Source organism: Armigeres subalbatus, chromosome 3, assembly GCF_024139115.2.
Source record: "Armigeres subalbatus isolate Guangzhou_Male chromosome 3, GZ_Asu_2, whole genome shotgun sequence".
NCBI lineage: Eukaryota > Metazoa > Arthropoda > Insecta > Diptera > Culicidae > Armigeres > Armigeres subalbatus.
In genome coordinates, this window is record NC_085141.1 from 423,481,485 (window position 1) to 423,499,050 (window position 17,566).

The following is a 17,566-nucleotide window of genomic DNA, read 5'->3' on the forward strand; positions in this document are numbered from 1 at the left end:
ACAAGTAAGTGAGGTCAAATAGGGAAGTCAATAAGGAATCATGGTCAAAAGTCGAAGTGCAAGAGAGTCAATAGAGTCAAGTCAGTGTCAATAGGTCACAAGTCAAGGTCAAAGTGAGAGGTCAAGTGAAGGTCAAGCTGAAGTCAAGTACAAGTCAACAGGGTCAAAGATCAAAAGTAGTCAAGTCAAGGTCGTACAGGTCGAAGGTCCAAGTAAAGGTCAAGGTCAAGTGTGCCAAGTCAACAATAAGGTCGAACGTCAAGTCAAGGTCAAGCTCAAGGTCAAGGGTCAAGTCAAAGTCAAGTCAAGGCGCAAGTGTCAAGGTCAAGCTCAAGGTCAAGTCAAGGTCAAGTCAAAGGCTCAAGTCAAGGAGTAGGCGGAGTCAAGGTCAAGCCAGTGTCAACCAATGTCAAATGAAGGTCAAGCTAAGTCAGATGTTCAAATCGAGTCACGAGTTCAAGTCCGAGTCAAGTCAGAAGTCAAGTCAAGAAGTCAAGGTCAAGAGTCAAGTAAGCCGGAATCAAGATGCAGAGGCTCAGAGCCGGAGTCAAGCTCAGAGTCAAGTCAGAGTAAGTCAGGTCAAAGTCGAGGTTCAAGTAGAGGTCAAAGTCGAAGTCAAGTACGAGGCCAGCAGAGCTCAAGTGAGTCAAGTCGAGTCAGGAGCAAGGCTCGTCGTCCAGGTCAAGTAGAAGTCAAAGTCGAGGTAGCGAGATCAAGTGAGTGTCTAGTAGAGTCGAGTAGAGTCAAGTGGAGGCTCCAGAGTCGGTCAGAGGCTCGGAGCCGCAGTCAGGTCATGGTGGAGGTCGAAGGCAAGTCAGAGCAAGTCGAGGTCAAGTCAAAGGTCAAGTACGAGTCAAGTAGAGGTCAAGTGGGTCAGTAATGAGTCAAGTACGAGTCAAGTCGAGGGTCCAAGTAGAGGTCAAGTCAAAGATCAGAGTCAAGGTCAAGTCAAGGTCAGAAGCGATCAAGTCAGGTCAAGCTCGAGTCAAGTCCGGAGTCGAGTCAGCATGCAGAGAGTCAGTAAGGTCAAGTAGCGCAGGTAAAACAAGGTCAAGTCACACGCTCCAGCAGGTCAAGTCAGGCCAAGTCAAGTCAAAGGTCAAGTCAGGAAGTAGGGCCAAGATGAGTCAAGGTCAAGGAGTCAAGTCGAGTCAAGGAAGTCAACTCGAGTGGTCAAGTAAGGTCAAGTCAGTCAAGCAAGGCTCGGTCAAGAGGTCAAGAATCAGAGTCAGGTCAAGTGAGGCTCAGTGAGTCAGAGACCAAGTCCAAGTCCCGAGTCAAGCAAGGCAAGTACGAGTCAAGATGAGGTCAAAAGATCGAGGTCAAGCTCAGGTCAAGCCAGGGTCGAGCTCAGCAGTAGGTCAAGTCAGAGTCAAGTCGAGGTCAAGTCGAGTCAAGTAGGAGATCAAGTCGAGGATCAAGTCGAGCAGAGTCAAGAGCTTCAAGTCAAGGTCAAGTCAAGGTCAAGTGTCAAGGTCAAGTCAAGGTCAAGTAACAAGAGGTCAGTCAAGGTCAGCAGGCAGGTAGGCTCAGTCGAGGTCGTCAGGTACAAGACGAGACTGTGAGCTGGTGAGAGGTCAAGTCAAGTCAAGTCAGAGGTCAAGTCGAGCGGGTAGAGGTCAAGGGCTCAGTCTCAGAGTCAAGCAAGTCGAGGTCAGCAGTCAAGTCAATGAGTCAAGTCAAGAACAAGTAAACGAGCCAAGTCAGAGTACAATTACGTACAAAGTCGATGTCAATCAAGGTTGTTCGAGTCAAGTCGATGTCAGTTATGCGAGGGTCGATTCAAATCAAGGTCAAGTCAAGGAAGTCAAGGTCAGAGGTAGGTCAAGTCAGGGTCAGTCAAGTCAAGAGTCGTAGCAAGTCAAGGTCAAGGTCAAGGGTCAGAGGTAGTCAAGACACAAGGTCAAGTAGGCATAGAGGTCAGGAGGTCAAGTAAGGTCAAGTCAAGGTCGTAGGGCAAGTCAAGGTCAGGTCAAGGTCAAGTCAGTCGAGGCGGTCAGAGGTCAAGGTCAAGAGCAAGTAGGTCAGAGGTCGATCAAGTCAGGTGAAGTCGAGGTCACGAGTCGAGGGTCAGTAGATCGAGGGTCAAGTAACAGGTCAAGTAAGGTCAGACGAGTCAGAGTCAAGCCGGTCAAGTCGGTCAAGTGGGGTCAAGTAGTATCAGTGAGTGCAGTCGAAAGGCCAAGTCGAGGTCAGAGGTCAAGTGAGTCAAGTAGACTAGGTTCTGAGAGTAGCAATAAGGCGAGCAGGTCAATAGTCCAGGTCAGGTCAAGTCAAGTCAAGCCGCGTAAGCTCAGAGTCAGAGGTCGGGCAGTGCAAGTAAGGTCAAGTCAGGTAAGAGGTCAATCCGTCAAGTGAGTCAAGTCACCACAAGTCAAGTCAAGGTCAAGTCAGTCAGGTCAAGTTGCAAGGTCAGAGAAGTCGAGGTCAAGATCGAGTCAGGCAGAGTCAAGTCGAGGTCAAGTCAGTCAGAGTCAAGTCAAGTCTGGAGAGTCAATAGGGTAAGTTAGGTCAAAGTCAAAGGTCAGAGTGATGTCAAGATCAGAGGTCAAAGTCGGCAGCTCAAGTCTCGCTAGTCAAGTCGTAAGTCGAAGTCAGTAAGTCAAGATTCGAAGTCAGAGTCAAGGTCAAGTGAGGTCACAGTCGAGTCAGTCGAGTAGAGTCAAGTACGTCAAGGTCAAGAAGTGCACAGGTTAGTCAAGGTCGTAAGGTCAGACGTTGTTAACTTCAAAGGTCAGAGTCAAGCTGGCTCAAGGTCAGAGTCAAATCAGGAGTCAAAGGCTACAAGGAGTCCAAGTCAAGTCAAGTCAAAGGTTGAAACTCAGAGTCAAGTCAAGGATGTGGCGAAGAGGTCAGGTCAGTAGAGTCAAGACAGTAGCAGAGGTCAAGTCAGGAGTGGTCAAGTGGTCAAGGGTCAAGTCTAGAGGGTCAGTGGGCAAGTCCCAGTCGAGGTCAAGTCAAGGTCAAGTCAGGTAAGTCGCGCAGCAAGTCGGACAGAGTCAATCAAGGTCGCCAAGGTCAAGAGGTCAGTCAAGCCAGTCAAGGTAGCAGTCAAGTCAGGCTGTCAAGTAGTCAGTAGGTCAGTCAGTATCAAGTAAGTCAAGTCGAGTCAAGCCGCTGCCAAGTCCAGGTCAATGAGGTCCTAAGGCAGTCAAGCCAGGCTGCAAAGGTCAGGAGTTCCACCAGTCAAGGTCAAGTCAGGGAAGGTCAAGTAAGCAAAGGCGGAGGCGGACAAGTCAAGGTCAAGTCAAAGGTCAGTCAAGGTCAAGTGATCAGGGTCCAGGTCAAGTCGGAAGCAGGCGGAGGAGTCGAAGGCTCGGAAGCGCAGTCGCCACGTCAAGGTCAGATTCGCAAGGTCAGACAGGCTCAAGAATGCGCAGTAATTCGGAAGGCCAACGCCACCCCCGGTCAGCTGGCTCAAGCCAGCGCACGTCAAGGCGTCCGTAAGGTCAAGCGGGTCAAGCGATGCAATCAAGTCGAGTCTAGACAGTTTGCTTAAGTCGATTTAGGTCGATCAAGTTTTTTCCGAGTCAAGTCGAGCTCAGTCAGCCGTCATAAGTCAGAGCAAGTCGAGCTAGTCGAGACAAGTCGAGCCGTGATCTAAATCAGACGAGTCAAGTCAGTCGTGAGTCCAAGTCAAGCGTCCGGACGATGCTCAGTCAAGTCGAGTGTCAAGCCTTTGGTCAAGTCAAGGCGAGTCAATCCAAGTGTCTAGTCAAGCTTGTCAAGTCGACGAGGTCAGTCCGAAGGTCAAGTCGAAAGCTCGAGCCAAGTCAGGCAGAGTGTCACAAAGCTCGGCGCGAGTCGTGGTGAGCAAGTCGAGGCCGCCTCCCAGCCGAGTGCGAGCAAGCCGAGTCAAGTCGAGTCAAGTCCGACGGCCGTCCAGGTCGAGGGAGCCGAGTTCGGGAGCGCCGAGCTCCGAGCAAAGTCGAGCTCAGTCGAGTCGCAGTCAAGCGTCGAGCAGTCGACGCAGCTGCCGAGTCAAGTCGATCAAGTCGACGAGCGCTCACTAGTCGAGCCAAGTCGAGCTGCACAATCCGAGGTCAAGTCGGGAGGTACGTCGAGTCAGCTGCCAGTCAAGTCGAGCTCAGTCGTAGTCCAGAGAGCTCAGGTCAAGTCGAGTCCAGTCAGGTCAAGCAGTCAAGTCGAGTCCAAGTCCAAGGGTCGATCAAGTCCAGGTCAGTCAAGGCAAGCAAGGTCTAAGTCGAGTCAAGGTCAGGCGAGTCAAGTCGAGGTCAGGTAGATGTCAATGTCATCAAGTCGAGTCAAGTCGATGTCCCGTCGACATTCAGTCGAGCCTAAGCTCAGGTCAATGTCCAGAGTCGCCAAGTCGAGCTCGTCAAGTCACAACGAGTCAAGTCGAGATCAAGCCGAGAAAGTCAAGGTCAGAGTCAAGTCCAGTCAAGTCGAGCCAAATTAGGGTCACCGAGGTATTACTAAAGTCAAGTCGGTCTTCAAAGACATGAGTCAAGGTCAAGTTCAAACAGTCCAAGGTTAGTGGCAAGGCAAGTCAAGGTCGGCAAGTCCAAGCTGCCAAGTCAAGGCCGGTCGAGAGTCACCAGTGTCAGTCAAGCCGCAAGTCAGAAGTCAAGTCAGGTCGAGATCAAGGTCGAGTCAAGGATAAGTCGAGGTCAAGTCGAGTCAAGTCGACTCGAGGGTCGATCAAGCCCTGCGATCGAGCCAGTCGAGCATGGAGCCGATCGAGACGCCTACCGGAGGTCAGCAGGCCGGTCCATGCGCAGCGCGCCGTCAAGCAGCTCGAGTGCAGTCAAGTCGATTGCGATGATCGCGAGAACAGCTTAGGTGAGTGCTCGACCGCAGCGCCGCCACTCGAGCTGATCAGTCAAGCATGCGAGTCACAAGTAAGCAGGCGAATGTCATGTCGAGCTGCCGTCACGAGCTCAGTCAAGCGTCAGTTAAGCAGGGCCGAGTCAGCCAGCAAGTGGCAAGGTCGGCCGAGCGCCAAGGCTCAGTCAAGCGAGGTTGGTCAGGGTCAAGTCGAAGCTCAAGTCGAGTCAGAGTCAGAGTCAATCTCAGTCCGGGTCAAGTCGAAAAGTTCAGTCGAGTCAAGTCAAGGATTAAGTCTAAGAGCTCAAGTCAGTCAAGTCCGAGTCAGTGAACAGCAAAGTTAGTCAAGGTCGAAGTCAAGGTCAAGCCGGAGTCGGAGTCGAGTCAAGTCAGCGTCGAAGTCAAGGTCAAGTCGAGTTCAAGATACGAAGTGCGGCGTCGAGCTGTCGAGTCAAGTCGAGTCAGTGAGTCGCCAGAGTCGTCAGTCAAGTGTCAAGTCGAGTCAGCAGACAGCTCGGCGTCAAGGTCAAGTCAAGGTCAGCTCAAGGTCAGCAGGTCAAGGTCGAAGCTGCAGCGTCAAGTCAGATAAGTCGAGATTCAAGTCGATTGAGGTCGAGTCAAAGTCTGATTCCAGCCAAGTCGCAGTGCTGCAAAGTCAGAGTCAACCAAGTCAGAGTGCAAGCGTGAGTCAAGGAATCGAGTGCAAGCAGCGTCGAGACATCGATTAAGTCGAGCTCCTCCGGCTAATCAAGTCCAGTTCAAGATCCCGGGTAAGTCAAGTGTTGTAGGCTTCAAGCCGTCGCACAGTCTAGCAAGTCAGTCAAGCAGGTCAAGTCAGCGCCTGTCAAGTCGAGAAGTCAGCAAGTCAGCCAGAGTCACAGCCGAGTCAAGTCAGTCAAGTCGAGCTCTACGACGATCGAGTCAAGTCGAGTTCAACGAGCCGCGGCTCAAGCCAGCTAGTCAAGTCGAGTCGAGTCGAAGCCTTGATCAAGTCGAGTCAATGCGCATTAAGCCGAGTGTCGATGGAGCTCAGGTCGGCGCCACCAAGCGCTCCGTAAGGAGCTCAGCTCAGTGCGAGTCAAGATCGAGCTGCCGAAAGCTAGTCGGGACCAGTGACGGAGTCAAGCCGGGGTCAGGCTCCAGTGCGTCGAGTCGTCAGCAGCGATGGCACAAGCACTCGAGCTCTCCTAGCTGCACAATAGCGTCAAGGCGCATCAAATCATAAGTCAACACCAAAGCCAGCCGTTACAGACGCTCAGCCGAAGTCGCTCAAGCGGCGCCGCTCAAGCTGGCTGCAAGCCGCGCATCAGTCAAGCGCCTGCAAGGTTGCACAGTACGCGAAGAGTCAAGAGTCAGGTCAGCGTGAGTCAAGGGTCAAGTCGTGTCAACCGTCACGCCGCGTCATAAGTCATAAGCTGTAACCAGGCGAGTGCGGAGTCAAGTGAGTCAAGTGAAAGGTCAAGGTCAGAGGTCAAGCGAGTAGTCGCGAGTCAATAAGTCGCAGGTCAAGCTGCGAAGTGTCCGGTCAAGCGGGCGTCGCACGGGTGCACAAGCTGGCGCCAGCAACGTCAAGGTCGAGTCAAGCCGCCGTGCGCCAAAGTCAGTAAGGTCAAGTGAATCTGAAGCTCGGTGTCAAAGCTCAAGGTCAAGTCGATCGCGATCAAGTCGAGTGGATCGAGTCGATCAAGTTCATCTAAGTCCGAGTCAAGCCGCGTAATCAGAGTCAAGTCGAGTCAAGTCGAAAGTCCAAGTGAGTCAGCCCGAGTCAAGTCGAGTCAAGTAGTCGATCGAGTCATCCGAGTAAGTCGATCACAGCAAGCGAGTCAAGTCGATCAAGTCGAGCGTCGATTCGATAATCAGCCTCAGTGCTGAGTCATAAGTCGAGTCAAGCTCGAGCTCCGAAGTCGAGCCGTCAGCATGCTCAGCCGCCCCAAGCTGAGCCGTCAGAGATCCGTCAGCAAGTCGAGTCCAAGTCAGCGCCAAGCTCGTCAGTCAAGTCAGCTGTCGAAGCTGCCAGCAGTCAAGCTCGAGCTAATCAAGTCAAGCCACCCCGAGTCAGAGTGCGAGCGTCACAGCTCGAGGTCAAGCGTGCCGGAGTGCCAGTCAAGTCCAGTCAAGCGAGCGTCAGCCAGGTAGCGTCCGACGGACATCGACAGTATGCAAGTGTCGAGCTGCCAGCAAGTCGAGCCACTCAGTCGACTGCCGGTGCGAGTCAAGCCGAGTCAAGTCGAGCTGCGAGTCAGTCGAGTCAAGTCGGCCAGTCAAGTCGACAAGTGAGCTCGCGACGGAGCTGAGTGCCGAGCAAGAGCAGCATGGAGCCAAGCAGCTGCCGAGCAGTGCAGCCGAGCATCACCCAGCCCGAGTCAAGTCACACGCCAGAGTCAGTTCAAGGTCAGTCAACGTCGTAGTCATCAGAGTGAAACAAGGCAGAGTCAAAGTCTAAGTCAGGTCAGCAAAGATTCGAGTGCGGTCGAGTCGAGGTCGACAAGTCAGTCAAGTCGAGTCAAGTCGAAGTCAAGTCGAAAGTCAAGTCAAGGTCAAGCCACAGAGTCGAGCAGCACCAATCGACGTCGAGCCGGGTCACCAGCTCGAGTGCAGTGCGCCAAGTCGACTGCGAGTCAAGGTCAGGTAAAGTCTGAGTGCGGTCAACCGATGGTAAGTCAAGTCGAAGTCAAGTCAGGCTCAAGAGCTGCGAGGTCAAGTCAAGGCTCAGAGTCAACTGCTCGACGAGTCGGTCATCGATGCCGCCAAGGCGCTTCGCTTGTGCAATTCGAAGTCAAGTCAAGGTCAGAGTAAAGCCAAGGTCAAGTCAAGGGCGGTGTGGTCGAGCCAAGGTCAAGTCAAGGCTCAAGCGGTCAAGGCAGAGGTCAAGTCAAGGTCAAGTCAAAGGTCAAGCTCAAAGGCTCAAGTCAAGGTCAAGAAGTCAACCAAGGTCAGGCGAGTCAAGGTCAAGAGTCAAAGGTCAAGTCAAGGTCAAGTCAAGGTCAAGTCAAGTCAAGGTCAAGTACCGCAGGTCAAGTCAAGGTCAAGTCAAGGTCAAGTCAAAGGTCAAGTCAAGGTCAAGCCAAGGTCGTAAGGTCTGCTAGTCAAGTCAAGTCCATACGTCAGGTCAAGCAGGTCAAGTCAAGGTCAAGTCAGGATCAAGTCAAGGCCAAGTCAATGGTCAAGTCAGGAAGGTCAAGTCGGTCAAGCCAAGGTCAAGTCCCGGACTAAGTTCAAGCTGAGCCAGTCAAGTCGAGTCAAGCAGTCAAGTCAGTGTCATGCGATCATCGAGTCAAGGAGCACCGAGCCAAGTCGAGTCAAGTCGAGCGTCAAGGCGTGAGTCAAGTCGAGCTGTTGCCGAGCCAAGTCGAGTCAACACTGCCAGAGCGAGCCAAGTCGAGTCAAGTCAGCCAAGCGAGTCAAATCAGCCAAGTCGAGTCGATCGAGTCAAGTCAGAAGCCAAACTGAAAGGCGTCATCAGGTCAAGTCAAGCTCAGGCACAGTCAAGTCGAGTCATATTCAGACACTTTCCCAACAAATAACCTTTTCTTATCTTTTATATATATCTACTGAAACAGAGTATAGAAAGTTGCTCATTGTGGAACATTGGCTTTCTGTCTCTAACTCATCGTCGTTGGATCGCTCAAGGAGAATTGGATTTGTTTTCATTGGAAGGCATCCGAAGTGTTTCATGACAACAAATCTGTATCCTCCTTGCACGCGTCAGAAAGATCATTAAACGTCAGAAGCCTTCTCAAGTAATATTTTATCAATCATAATTTACTTTTCAAGAGTGTTATAAAACCAGCATGAAAAACATGTATAGAGGAAGTTTCCCAAAGTGGTGAATCGCGACCCCCGACTTTGAGAAGCTTGTATTAATATACGATCATCTCCTCAGCGGCCCTATATCTCTATTAGTGGAATATTTAACCGTCACACGACAGTTTAGTACTTTCCATTTGATACCACCGTTTTGTAATCTTTGCAGATACGTATTGCGGCCTCAACTGTGAGGGCGTCCCAGTATCTCTGCATTGACTCGACTGACGGTTAGAAACAAAAATGTTTTAGCTAAACAACAGAAATTTCATATTGTTCTGGCATCAAAATAAATAAGTACGATTGAAATAATAACATAATGTTGCATTTCAAACGACCTAATCTATTTAAAATCCTTCAAATATGCATTTCGAACTGAATCATTTGTTTGAGAATCAGCAGTTATCCATTTGAATCAATTACGAGGATATCAATTAAAAAGCTGTTTGAATGCATAGTTATATATGGCTTATAATTCGATGTTTTTCTACATTTAGATTGTATTATCCAACGAATAAGCTCGATTTATGCAAAGCTTGTAATTTAACCCTGCGAGATATATCAGATTATAATTAGTTGTCTAAGTTCATCCATCTAAATTTTATATGTAAAATTATTTTGAGTTTTTGATCTCACTTGTCATAGACAGTTTTACATCATTGAATTCCACCATAATTGTATCTGACAGATGGTATCGACCTCAACAGTGATATTCAGTGTCTCGTACTTGACTCGAAAATGCGCAAACTTTTATCCGTAGGTATAATAATTTGGTCATTGTACATTGGCATGTTACTTCTATCTCGCTTGTTGGATAATGTAGTATAAACTTGACCAGGCTACCATTCTGCGTTCAACACGCGACTGATCGAGTAGTTAATCGAACATATTACAATAATTTTTGATACGTTAGTGTTCTCTGATGTCGTTATATATAAAAATTTTCTTGATTTAATGGCACTTAGCCTAAAGTTCAATCAATCCTATTCATCTTGTTTCTTTTAGTTCACTTGCTTCTGCAATATGATTCTTGAACCTTACATCTAACGATCTTTGTTTGACCTACATACTTGCTTCTCACACTGTGAACAATTAATTTCGATAAACCTCGGCCTTATTTAACATTTCTACTTCTAATCTTTGTAGAGGCAAAAGTGTCTGATTGGCTCTAGCTGGAGAATACTAAATCGATGCCAATTTCCCAGTCGATGGCGTAGCTGTGGTGATGTGTCGGTCTGCGGACCGATAATGCCCTTTTCAGCGGTTCATCGATCGGTGTCAGTGTTGTCAGTTCGTTTTCCGTGGGTTCTCTGCTTTTTGTGATGATTGCTTGTACTGTTTTTCTTATGCCGTTGATCTGCTGTTTCAAAGATGTGTTGTGAGCTCCTTCGTTTTCCTTCTTCGCTCAGGAATCGTCTGATCCTGTGTGTATGTGACGAAAAGCTGCCATTTTATGCTGATACGGCCAAGATTTGATGTGTATGGGATACTCTTGGTGTTGGTGGGCTTCTCTGTAGATTTCAGAAGCCATGTTGCATTTGTTCCTTGATAACTTGTAGATCCAAGAAATAATTACCTTCCTTTTCACTCCTCGTGCGTTGAATTTGATGTCTTATGCACATTGCTTTTATCCTTCCAAAATCCTGGGTAGCCTCGGTTGATGATGCTGAAATGTCGTCCACTTATTCCACCATTTCAGGTAAAAGTTCCTTGTTCCTCAGGTTGTCCTCAAATTCGCCATGAATAACGTGCATACAAAAACGGTGATAACGGATTTTCCATAGGTGCATTTCGTTTGTTTGTAGAGCTTCCACGGAATGTAAAGTGGTTTCATTCATGGTTAATCTTGCAAGCTTGAGATCATTTTTCACTCTCGCCATGCTGTATCCGTCTGTGGTCCTGGTAGCCAATCCTCCAAAGGAAAAACAACGACAACACTGAGCATGATCGATGAACGCTGAAAGGTATCGGTCCCTATGACACGACATCACCACCACTACGCCAATCGACTGACGGAAATTCGCATCGATTATATTCTCAGCAGAAGCCACAATCACTAGAAGACACTTTTGGGCTGCTCAAAGGATAGAGTAGAATGCTTCGTGAGGCGAGTTTAGTAATGAGAATTTGTTCACAGTGTGATAGTGCATAAGGTAGGTCAAACAAAAGATCGTTAGATGTAAGGTTCAAAGAACATATGAGAAGTAAGTAAAGGCTAAAAAGGAACGATTAAGGATGAATTATGAGTTTAGTCTAAGGTAAGCTGAACATGTATCGGTCGAAAATCTGGCCAACATTGACATCAATACATAAATTTTGAAAATGTCTCTTCTCCGTAAAGCTTGATGTTGCTGAGAGTTTGGCAAATCTACCTGACAGGTACAAACGCGTTGTTGAATAAAGATCAAAGGAAATGAGCTCCTGTAAATACAAGTTTATACTCTAAGCATTAAGCGCAAACAAGCAGAGTAGAAGTAAGTACTGCACGAACGAACTAGATAAGATTATAGATAAATTATTATACCTGAATTATATATAAATAGTGTAAATTGGTATCATTTTTCTAAGTTCGGATCAGCTACGAGCACTGAAGACGGTACCTTACTGTTGAGGTCGAAATACGTATCTGATCCAAAGATACAATTATGGTGGAATTCAATGGGATTGTATAAACTCGTCTTATGATCCATTTTATAATCAAAGTAGGCATTTGACGTTTGAAGCTTTCTTAACTTTTCCTTTAAAACGCCATTAAAAGTGGGCTGCTTATTATGGTGATTGTTGTCATTAATCCGCAATAAGAATTGAATAAAACTAAGAAGCACTAAGCATCTAAAGTAGTTGTTACTTAGGATAGCCATTACGTATTTAGTGTACGATAAAAGCAGAAACATAAAGCTTTTTATCCTCAGTAGTTGGAGAGCTATTGTTAATTTATTGTTGAAATTTGTTTTACCCAATTTTTAAAAAGCTTAAAAAGTCCAGCTTTCTTGACAGCCTGTTCGAGCAAAAGTGACGACAGGACAATCATCCTCTTCGTTTACTATCTCTTAGGGTTTGTATCATCCATATGCTTCTAATGCTATAGCTGATGCTCTTTTCAAAGTGGCAGATATTCAAGCAATGTGAAATGTCACCCACCTATAATTCACTTGGCAGTATTTTCCATCCGAAAGAATTCTTGGATAAATCCACTCTACTAACCATAATGCAAATGCCACCATCCGTTTCCCCTTACCCGAGCAGGCTGCAACAACCGGTCGCAGAATTGTTTGCGCCAACATCACCATTCCGACCGTCCGCGTTGCCTATAAAAGTCCCCATCCCGAATAGTGTCTTACAGGAACTCATCCAGCAATCGATATTCCTCATCGCTAGTGCTAGGCACTTTGTTGTTGCAACGAATGCCAGGGAACGAATGAAGGACTAACGTGTCAATGCAAACATCTTTCAAATGCAACTATTTTTGACCGCTCCTCGGCAACAGAGAATTAAATTTCCCTGGCTGGGGGCATCTCTTAATAATAAATGAGAGCTTTTTGTGTTTGTTCTTATAGTTGCACTGCAAATGTATTGAAGAACAGTTCGATGTACAACAGCGGCGAGAGGGAATACAAAAGCGCATGTCGTACCCTCGGAGATGACCGATTACGCTTGGATTAATCGTCGAAGACAATGGATACGTCCCCACTATTGGGGATTTGTGAAAAAAATCACAATGGCTGCATAATTTCAAGTGAACAGTGATTGCGTCTTTAAAATGTTTCTTTTTTGTTTAATTTGATTGAACTAATAAGATTTTCAATTGGTACGATATATATCTGAATTTTTATTGGAGTAAAAAGTGGCTATCAATTATCTTTTACACGGTATGATTATGACTAAACTCTGTTATGAAACTATTAAAGAAAGTGAATTTAAATTTTAGACAAAACGATATGTAATTTTCATTGGTAGGAATTCAACATTAACAAGTTGAGTTTAGTTAATATGAGCATTAGACTAGACGTTCAGCGAAACGATCAATAAAGCCAGTGTTTTCTGCGATGATCTGAAAATAGGATTGAGGAATTTTAAAATCTACAATTTTCCAATTACGTTGATTGCACTCTATACTAATGAATAATAAGTCGAAAAACGACAAAATGAAAAAGTTTTGAACTATTTCCAAAAGTCATCCTGGGACTGACATTAAGAAACAAAACACTACTAACACAAAATAATTTGTCTTTGTAAAAATAGTATCTCAACTATTCTAGACTTATTATTCTCTTCATTTATTTCACTAAATCCAATTTTTGTTATCAACAAGTAGACTTTCAGTTTTCTATTTGAAAACTTTTTCTGAGGATTTATTATCGACGAACCACTGAAGTAAAAGCAAACAGAACGAAAATACTGTTGGTACAATAAAGATGTGGACTATAGTAAAGTGAAGTGGAAAATTATAAAGTCTTATAACTTCAAATTTCCCGAAACGATTTCTAAATAATAAGATTTGAACTAGAAAATTTGTAAGAATCAATATCATATTTTGACTTCTAGAGCAGATAAAACAATCGTTCATAAGAGAACAGTTGATAGTAACTTTTCCTACAACTTTTACAATATTTTTTTATGTGGAAGAAGAAAATTTTTTATTCCACTTTGGGAGAATTAATATAAAAGGATTGAACATATGGACATATTGACATTTGAAAATCATTTCGCCCACGTCCCCAAATAATCTTTTCAGGGTTAAAATATGTTCGGATCATGAATTTTGATATAACATTATGGCACGTTTTGACATTGAAATTGAGTATTTTCTTTTCCTGCTTCGGAAACATCAGGAATTTTTTCAAAACTTTTCTCAAGAATTTCTTTAGATTTCTCTGAAACATCTTAAAGAATTGTTTTGGGAATTCGAAATTCCATTGCAGATTTTTTGAAATTCCTCTAGACATTTATTTGCAAATATTTTGAAATTTTTTTGAAATTCCTTCAAGAATTCCTTGGAAGTTACATTAGAACTTCTTGAAAATATCTCTATAAACATTCATTCAGAAATTCTTTGAAAATCCTTCAGATGAAACGAAAAAATTAAATTACGTTATAAACAAGAGGATCACTCTATCCCCAACAACGAGGTCTGATCCCTGTTAATAAACATCTGACTGTGGATATACAACAGATAAAGCACATGTAAGGATTGAGACAATCAAGCATCCGAAATATTCAATTTGCAAAAAGAGCTAACCGCGGTGGAGGTTGGTACTCGGATTCTGATGGCTTTTCCTGCAAACAGACCTTAAGTGGTCTTATGTTAATGAGTTATCACGCTTATCTAGAGACTAGAGGTTGAGGTCTGAATCCTCCCAAGACAAATTTACATTCAATTTGTTCATTCTTAAGACATGTGCTGTGTATATGCATAGCCAAGATATTTAACAAAAAACATTTTTCAATGGCCAATTAGGAATAATAGCAATTATTTGTCATGTAGGAATTCATATTTTCAACTTAAACTAACCCTAACATTTATACTAAGGGTACAAGGAGTAAGGTCGTTGCAATAGAAGATTGCAACGATTCTTGTCTAAAATTGGATATTATTTTGTTGGAATGTCTCAATATTAGAAATTTAATGAAGTTCTATACCACGGAGGCAAATTCAGAATCATTTTAAATTTTATTTTGAATCCTCTATGCCCTCTTCTGGATGCAGCAACTAGTCCATATTGCACAGCTATACAACATGGCAGTCTAAAAATTGTTTGTAAATCAAAGTTTGTCTTAAGACAAAGTTTTGATTTTCTGTTTTAAGTGAATAGACACTTAATATATTTGTTACATTTGGCTTGAACCTTCAATGTGATTTTAAAGTTAATTTTGATCTAGGAATCCTAAATATTTGCTTCGCTAGACCAATTAATTGAACCCCATTCATAGTGACAATATGTTATAGAGAGGTTTCAAATGAAGCTTCGGCATTGGGAAAATTATAAGCTGAGTTTGGAAGCATTCGGGGAAATTTTCATTTGCAATAAGTGGAAAAATATCCAACTTTTTGCAATCTACTATGAAGAAGCTTCGCCCTTTGGCTGAAAGACCTGTGTCATCTACAAAAAATTTTAACACCCTGGTGTAAATCAGGTAATCAAAGTAAAAATGTTATACAAATATATGCTGCCTTGAAACATAGCTCTTACAGGTAATCTATCAGATTTGAAATTCTGAGACGATCTTGATAAATATTTTGAATCAGTTTAATATGTACAGAGGAAAATTAAAATCCATCAATTTTACACCAATACTTCATGCCAAACACTGTCAAATGTTTTCTCTATATCGAAGACGCAACTCAGTCAATACCCTTGATTGTTGAGCCGAATTAATTCGTAATCTTAATAACTGATGGTGGTAGAATGCGGGCGAAAACCAAATTGCTCATCAGCAAAATAGATTGTCATTAATATGAACCATCATTCTATTAAAATAATTTTTCAAAAGTTTGCTTATTGAAGAAAGCAAACTGATTAGGCATAACTAGAACCTCAGCTGGATTTTGTTCTTCAAATTGGAACAACTTTGATTTTTCCATTTATCTGGAAAGTACCAATGAAAACATTTGTAATTAAATTAACAAAAAGAATAAAACTCTCAGGAAGGTTTTTAATAAGTATAGAAAATACCATCATCACCCAGGGCTTTCATATTTTATTTTTCTAAGTAATAGATCTCACTTCATCCAAATTGTTTCCCAACGAAGGTCAAAAACATTATCTTGGTTGAGAATGTCTTCGAAGCTTCGTGCAGCCTGATCCTTAATTTGTTTCTACCAGAAACTCCCAAGGTTTGAAAACTTTGGTTCAAACGAAGAATATAAATTTATGTTTGATACGTCTATTAATGACAATGGACCCCTTACAGACTGCTGTCAAGACGATCATTTCGCAAATAAAATAATTTGATCTTTTGCCTTTCTCGTATACTAAGTATCAGTAAAGGCTATAGCATTATCAAGAACAAACTTTTATAGAAGGCCAGGACCCATAATGTTATATATAATCGACTCAGTTCTGAATCGAATTGATGTCTGTGTGTGTGTGTGTGTGTGTGTGTGTGTGTGTGTGTGTGTGTGTGTGTGTTTTTCTTCCTATGACAATGGAGGGAATCTGCTCAACAGACATCCTGGGTTGACCAGGGAAGTTAACTGGATTGAGGCCACCTCAATAGAGAACAGGGCTGCATCCCGACCAGCTAAACCGTTTGCATTACCATGACCCATCGTCCTTCGGTACAGCAAGTAATGCTTCAAGGGAGGGCCAGTGCATAAACGCACCCTCGGGGTTATACGTGTCCTTGCAGCATCGAACATCGTGACTCGCTTTTAGAAGAACACCATGGTATCGTGCCAGCGCATTGCCGGCTTTCCAGGTGGCCTTACCACGCCCTATCCTCGAAGTGGGCAGGGGTCGACTCAGCGCCCTGCTTCCCTCTGCACGGCTAATTATCAAGAATGATGATGCCGCGTGCACCCAAATTGACCTTTCTGCGATAGGGCCTATTCGCCCAGCACTGGGACTTGCCGACGCGGGCCTACGCCTACCCAGCCTTGACGGACCCTAACTTCCGTCCTCGGGCTCAGACACTTGATTGACCGACGCCATAACAACGATACCCAATGTTGTTCTTCGCGCGACCTGTTCGTCAAGGATGAGAGTTCGACCACAGGGCATGACACCGGTATGACAAATGCGACTCCGATCGCGGACCACCTCTTGTTGCGCCTGAACTGGCCATCCTTGGTCACGCGCCACCTTCTATGTAGCTCCGGGACGGTTGGGCGATATGACAAACGGCGTTTCAGCCAACGTCTTCCCATCTCCGAACTGGGTTGTCAGGTGGTGTCGGAGACCACATGTGGCAAGCATGAGATCACGCATTATAGACCAGCGTGAGCTGACAAGGAGAACACGTGTTCCGCCGATTTCCTCTAAATCTGCGACACCAGACACTGGGCAGAGCCGAAAAACAAAGCTCGCTGTACCTGCTACATTATGACCTTTTGAGCCGCTCAAACGCCAGGCACTCAGGCCCCACAATGGGTGCTTGCGTTCACGCTTTGCTGGTAACATCAAACAATTAGGAGGGATTCGTGCAGCATTGTGCGCTTATGTCTCAATCCAACGTCAGCGAATTTACCTCTGTCAGACTTACTCAGTCCACTTGCTTGTACCCCAGTTTCAGCATGAACAAACTTCGGGTTATATCTCATGCCCACAGACGCCGCACCATCATCCACCTGACGCTCTCCTAACTATACTACCTTGCGAGCGACTCCGTTACTGCAATACTCGAACCAATGCTACCTGGTCCCTCCCGGACACTTTCTTCCTAGCCGAACGCTGCTGTGACGCATCTCCACTTCACACTGTCATGCAGTGCCGTGAGCAAGCTCGTTCGACTTCTGAGTGATCTCGTCCAGATCTTTAACCCTTAGATTCACCTCCGTCGTGGGTGCTCCTCACCTGACTCTCGCCTGAGGACCTCCGCAATTGCTTGTAGGCTGGCGCCCTACTAAAGCGCCCGCTTCAGCTCGAGTATCATCTCGCCCCATCGGTACGTCTTGTTCGACGACGTCCGGCGTCGGATTCACCGAGCTGACGTCCTCCTCATCTCATAAGACTGTCCAGTACCAGCCTCGTCCGCTCGTGATGACAGGTATCGCCCTGGATGAGCGCCTACCCTAAGCTACATTTACCCTCCTTCGCCCTGGGCCTTCTTGCTTCGCCCTTGACGTCTTTCGTTTCCTCTTGTTCTTGACCAGGGTCAAGGAGCGTCATCCCTATTTCCCTGGTCTGGTGGACTGAGAAGCTTCAGCTGCCATCCGACCACACATCGACTTTGGGTGGACGGACCTTTCGAGTCCTCTCCCCGAGTTTGAGGTACTGGCCGGGGTTCAGCTCTCCCAGCCCCTACCCTTGTTCAG

At 45.4% G+C, this 17,566-nt stretch overlaps 1 protein-coding gene across 1 annotated transcript; it reads left to right on the forward strand.

Moving 5' to 3' along the window:
* The first annotated feature begins 413 nt into the window (after positions 1-413).
* On the forward strand, positions 414-17,327 carry LOC134223127 (neurofilament heavy polypeptide-like). Its single transcript, XM_062702266.1, has 4 exons — positions 414-641; positions 4,473-4,803; positions 6,649-7,026; positions 17,143-17,327. The coding sequence occupies exons 1-4, from the start codon at positions 414-416 to the stop codon at positions 17,325-17,327; spliced, it is 1,122 nt and encodes a 373-aa protein (XP_062558250.1).
* Positions 17,328-17,566: the final 239 nt, after the last annotated feature.

Excerpts from the sequence above, each read along its gene's own strand:
- LOC134223127 (XM_062702266.1), top strand. The coding sequence starts at position 414 with ATGAAGGTCAAGCTAAGTCAGATGTTCAAATCGAGTCACGAGTTCAAG. Across the intron at positions 642-4,472 it reads ACGAGGCCAGCAGAGCTCAA|GTCAAGTTCAAACAGTCCAA; the intron begins GTGAGTCAAGTC and ends ACATGAGTCAAG. Across the intron at positions 7,027-17,142 it reads CGAGTCAAGTCGAGCTGCGA|GCTGGCGCCCTACTAAAGCG; the intron begins GTCAGTCGAGTC and ends AATTGCTTGTAG.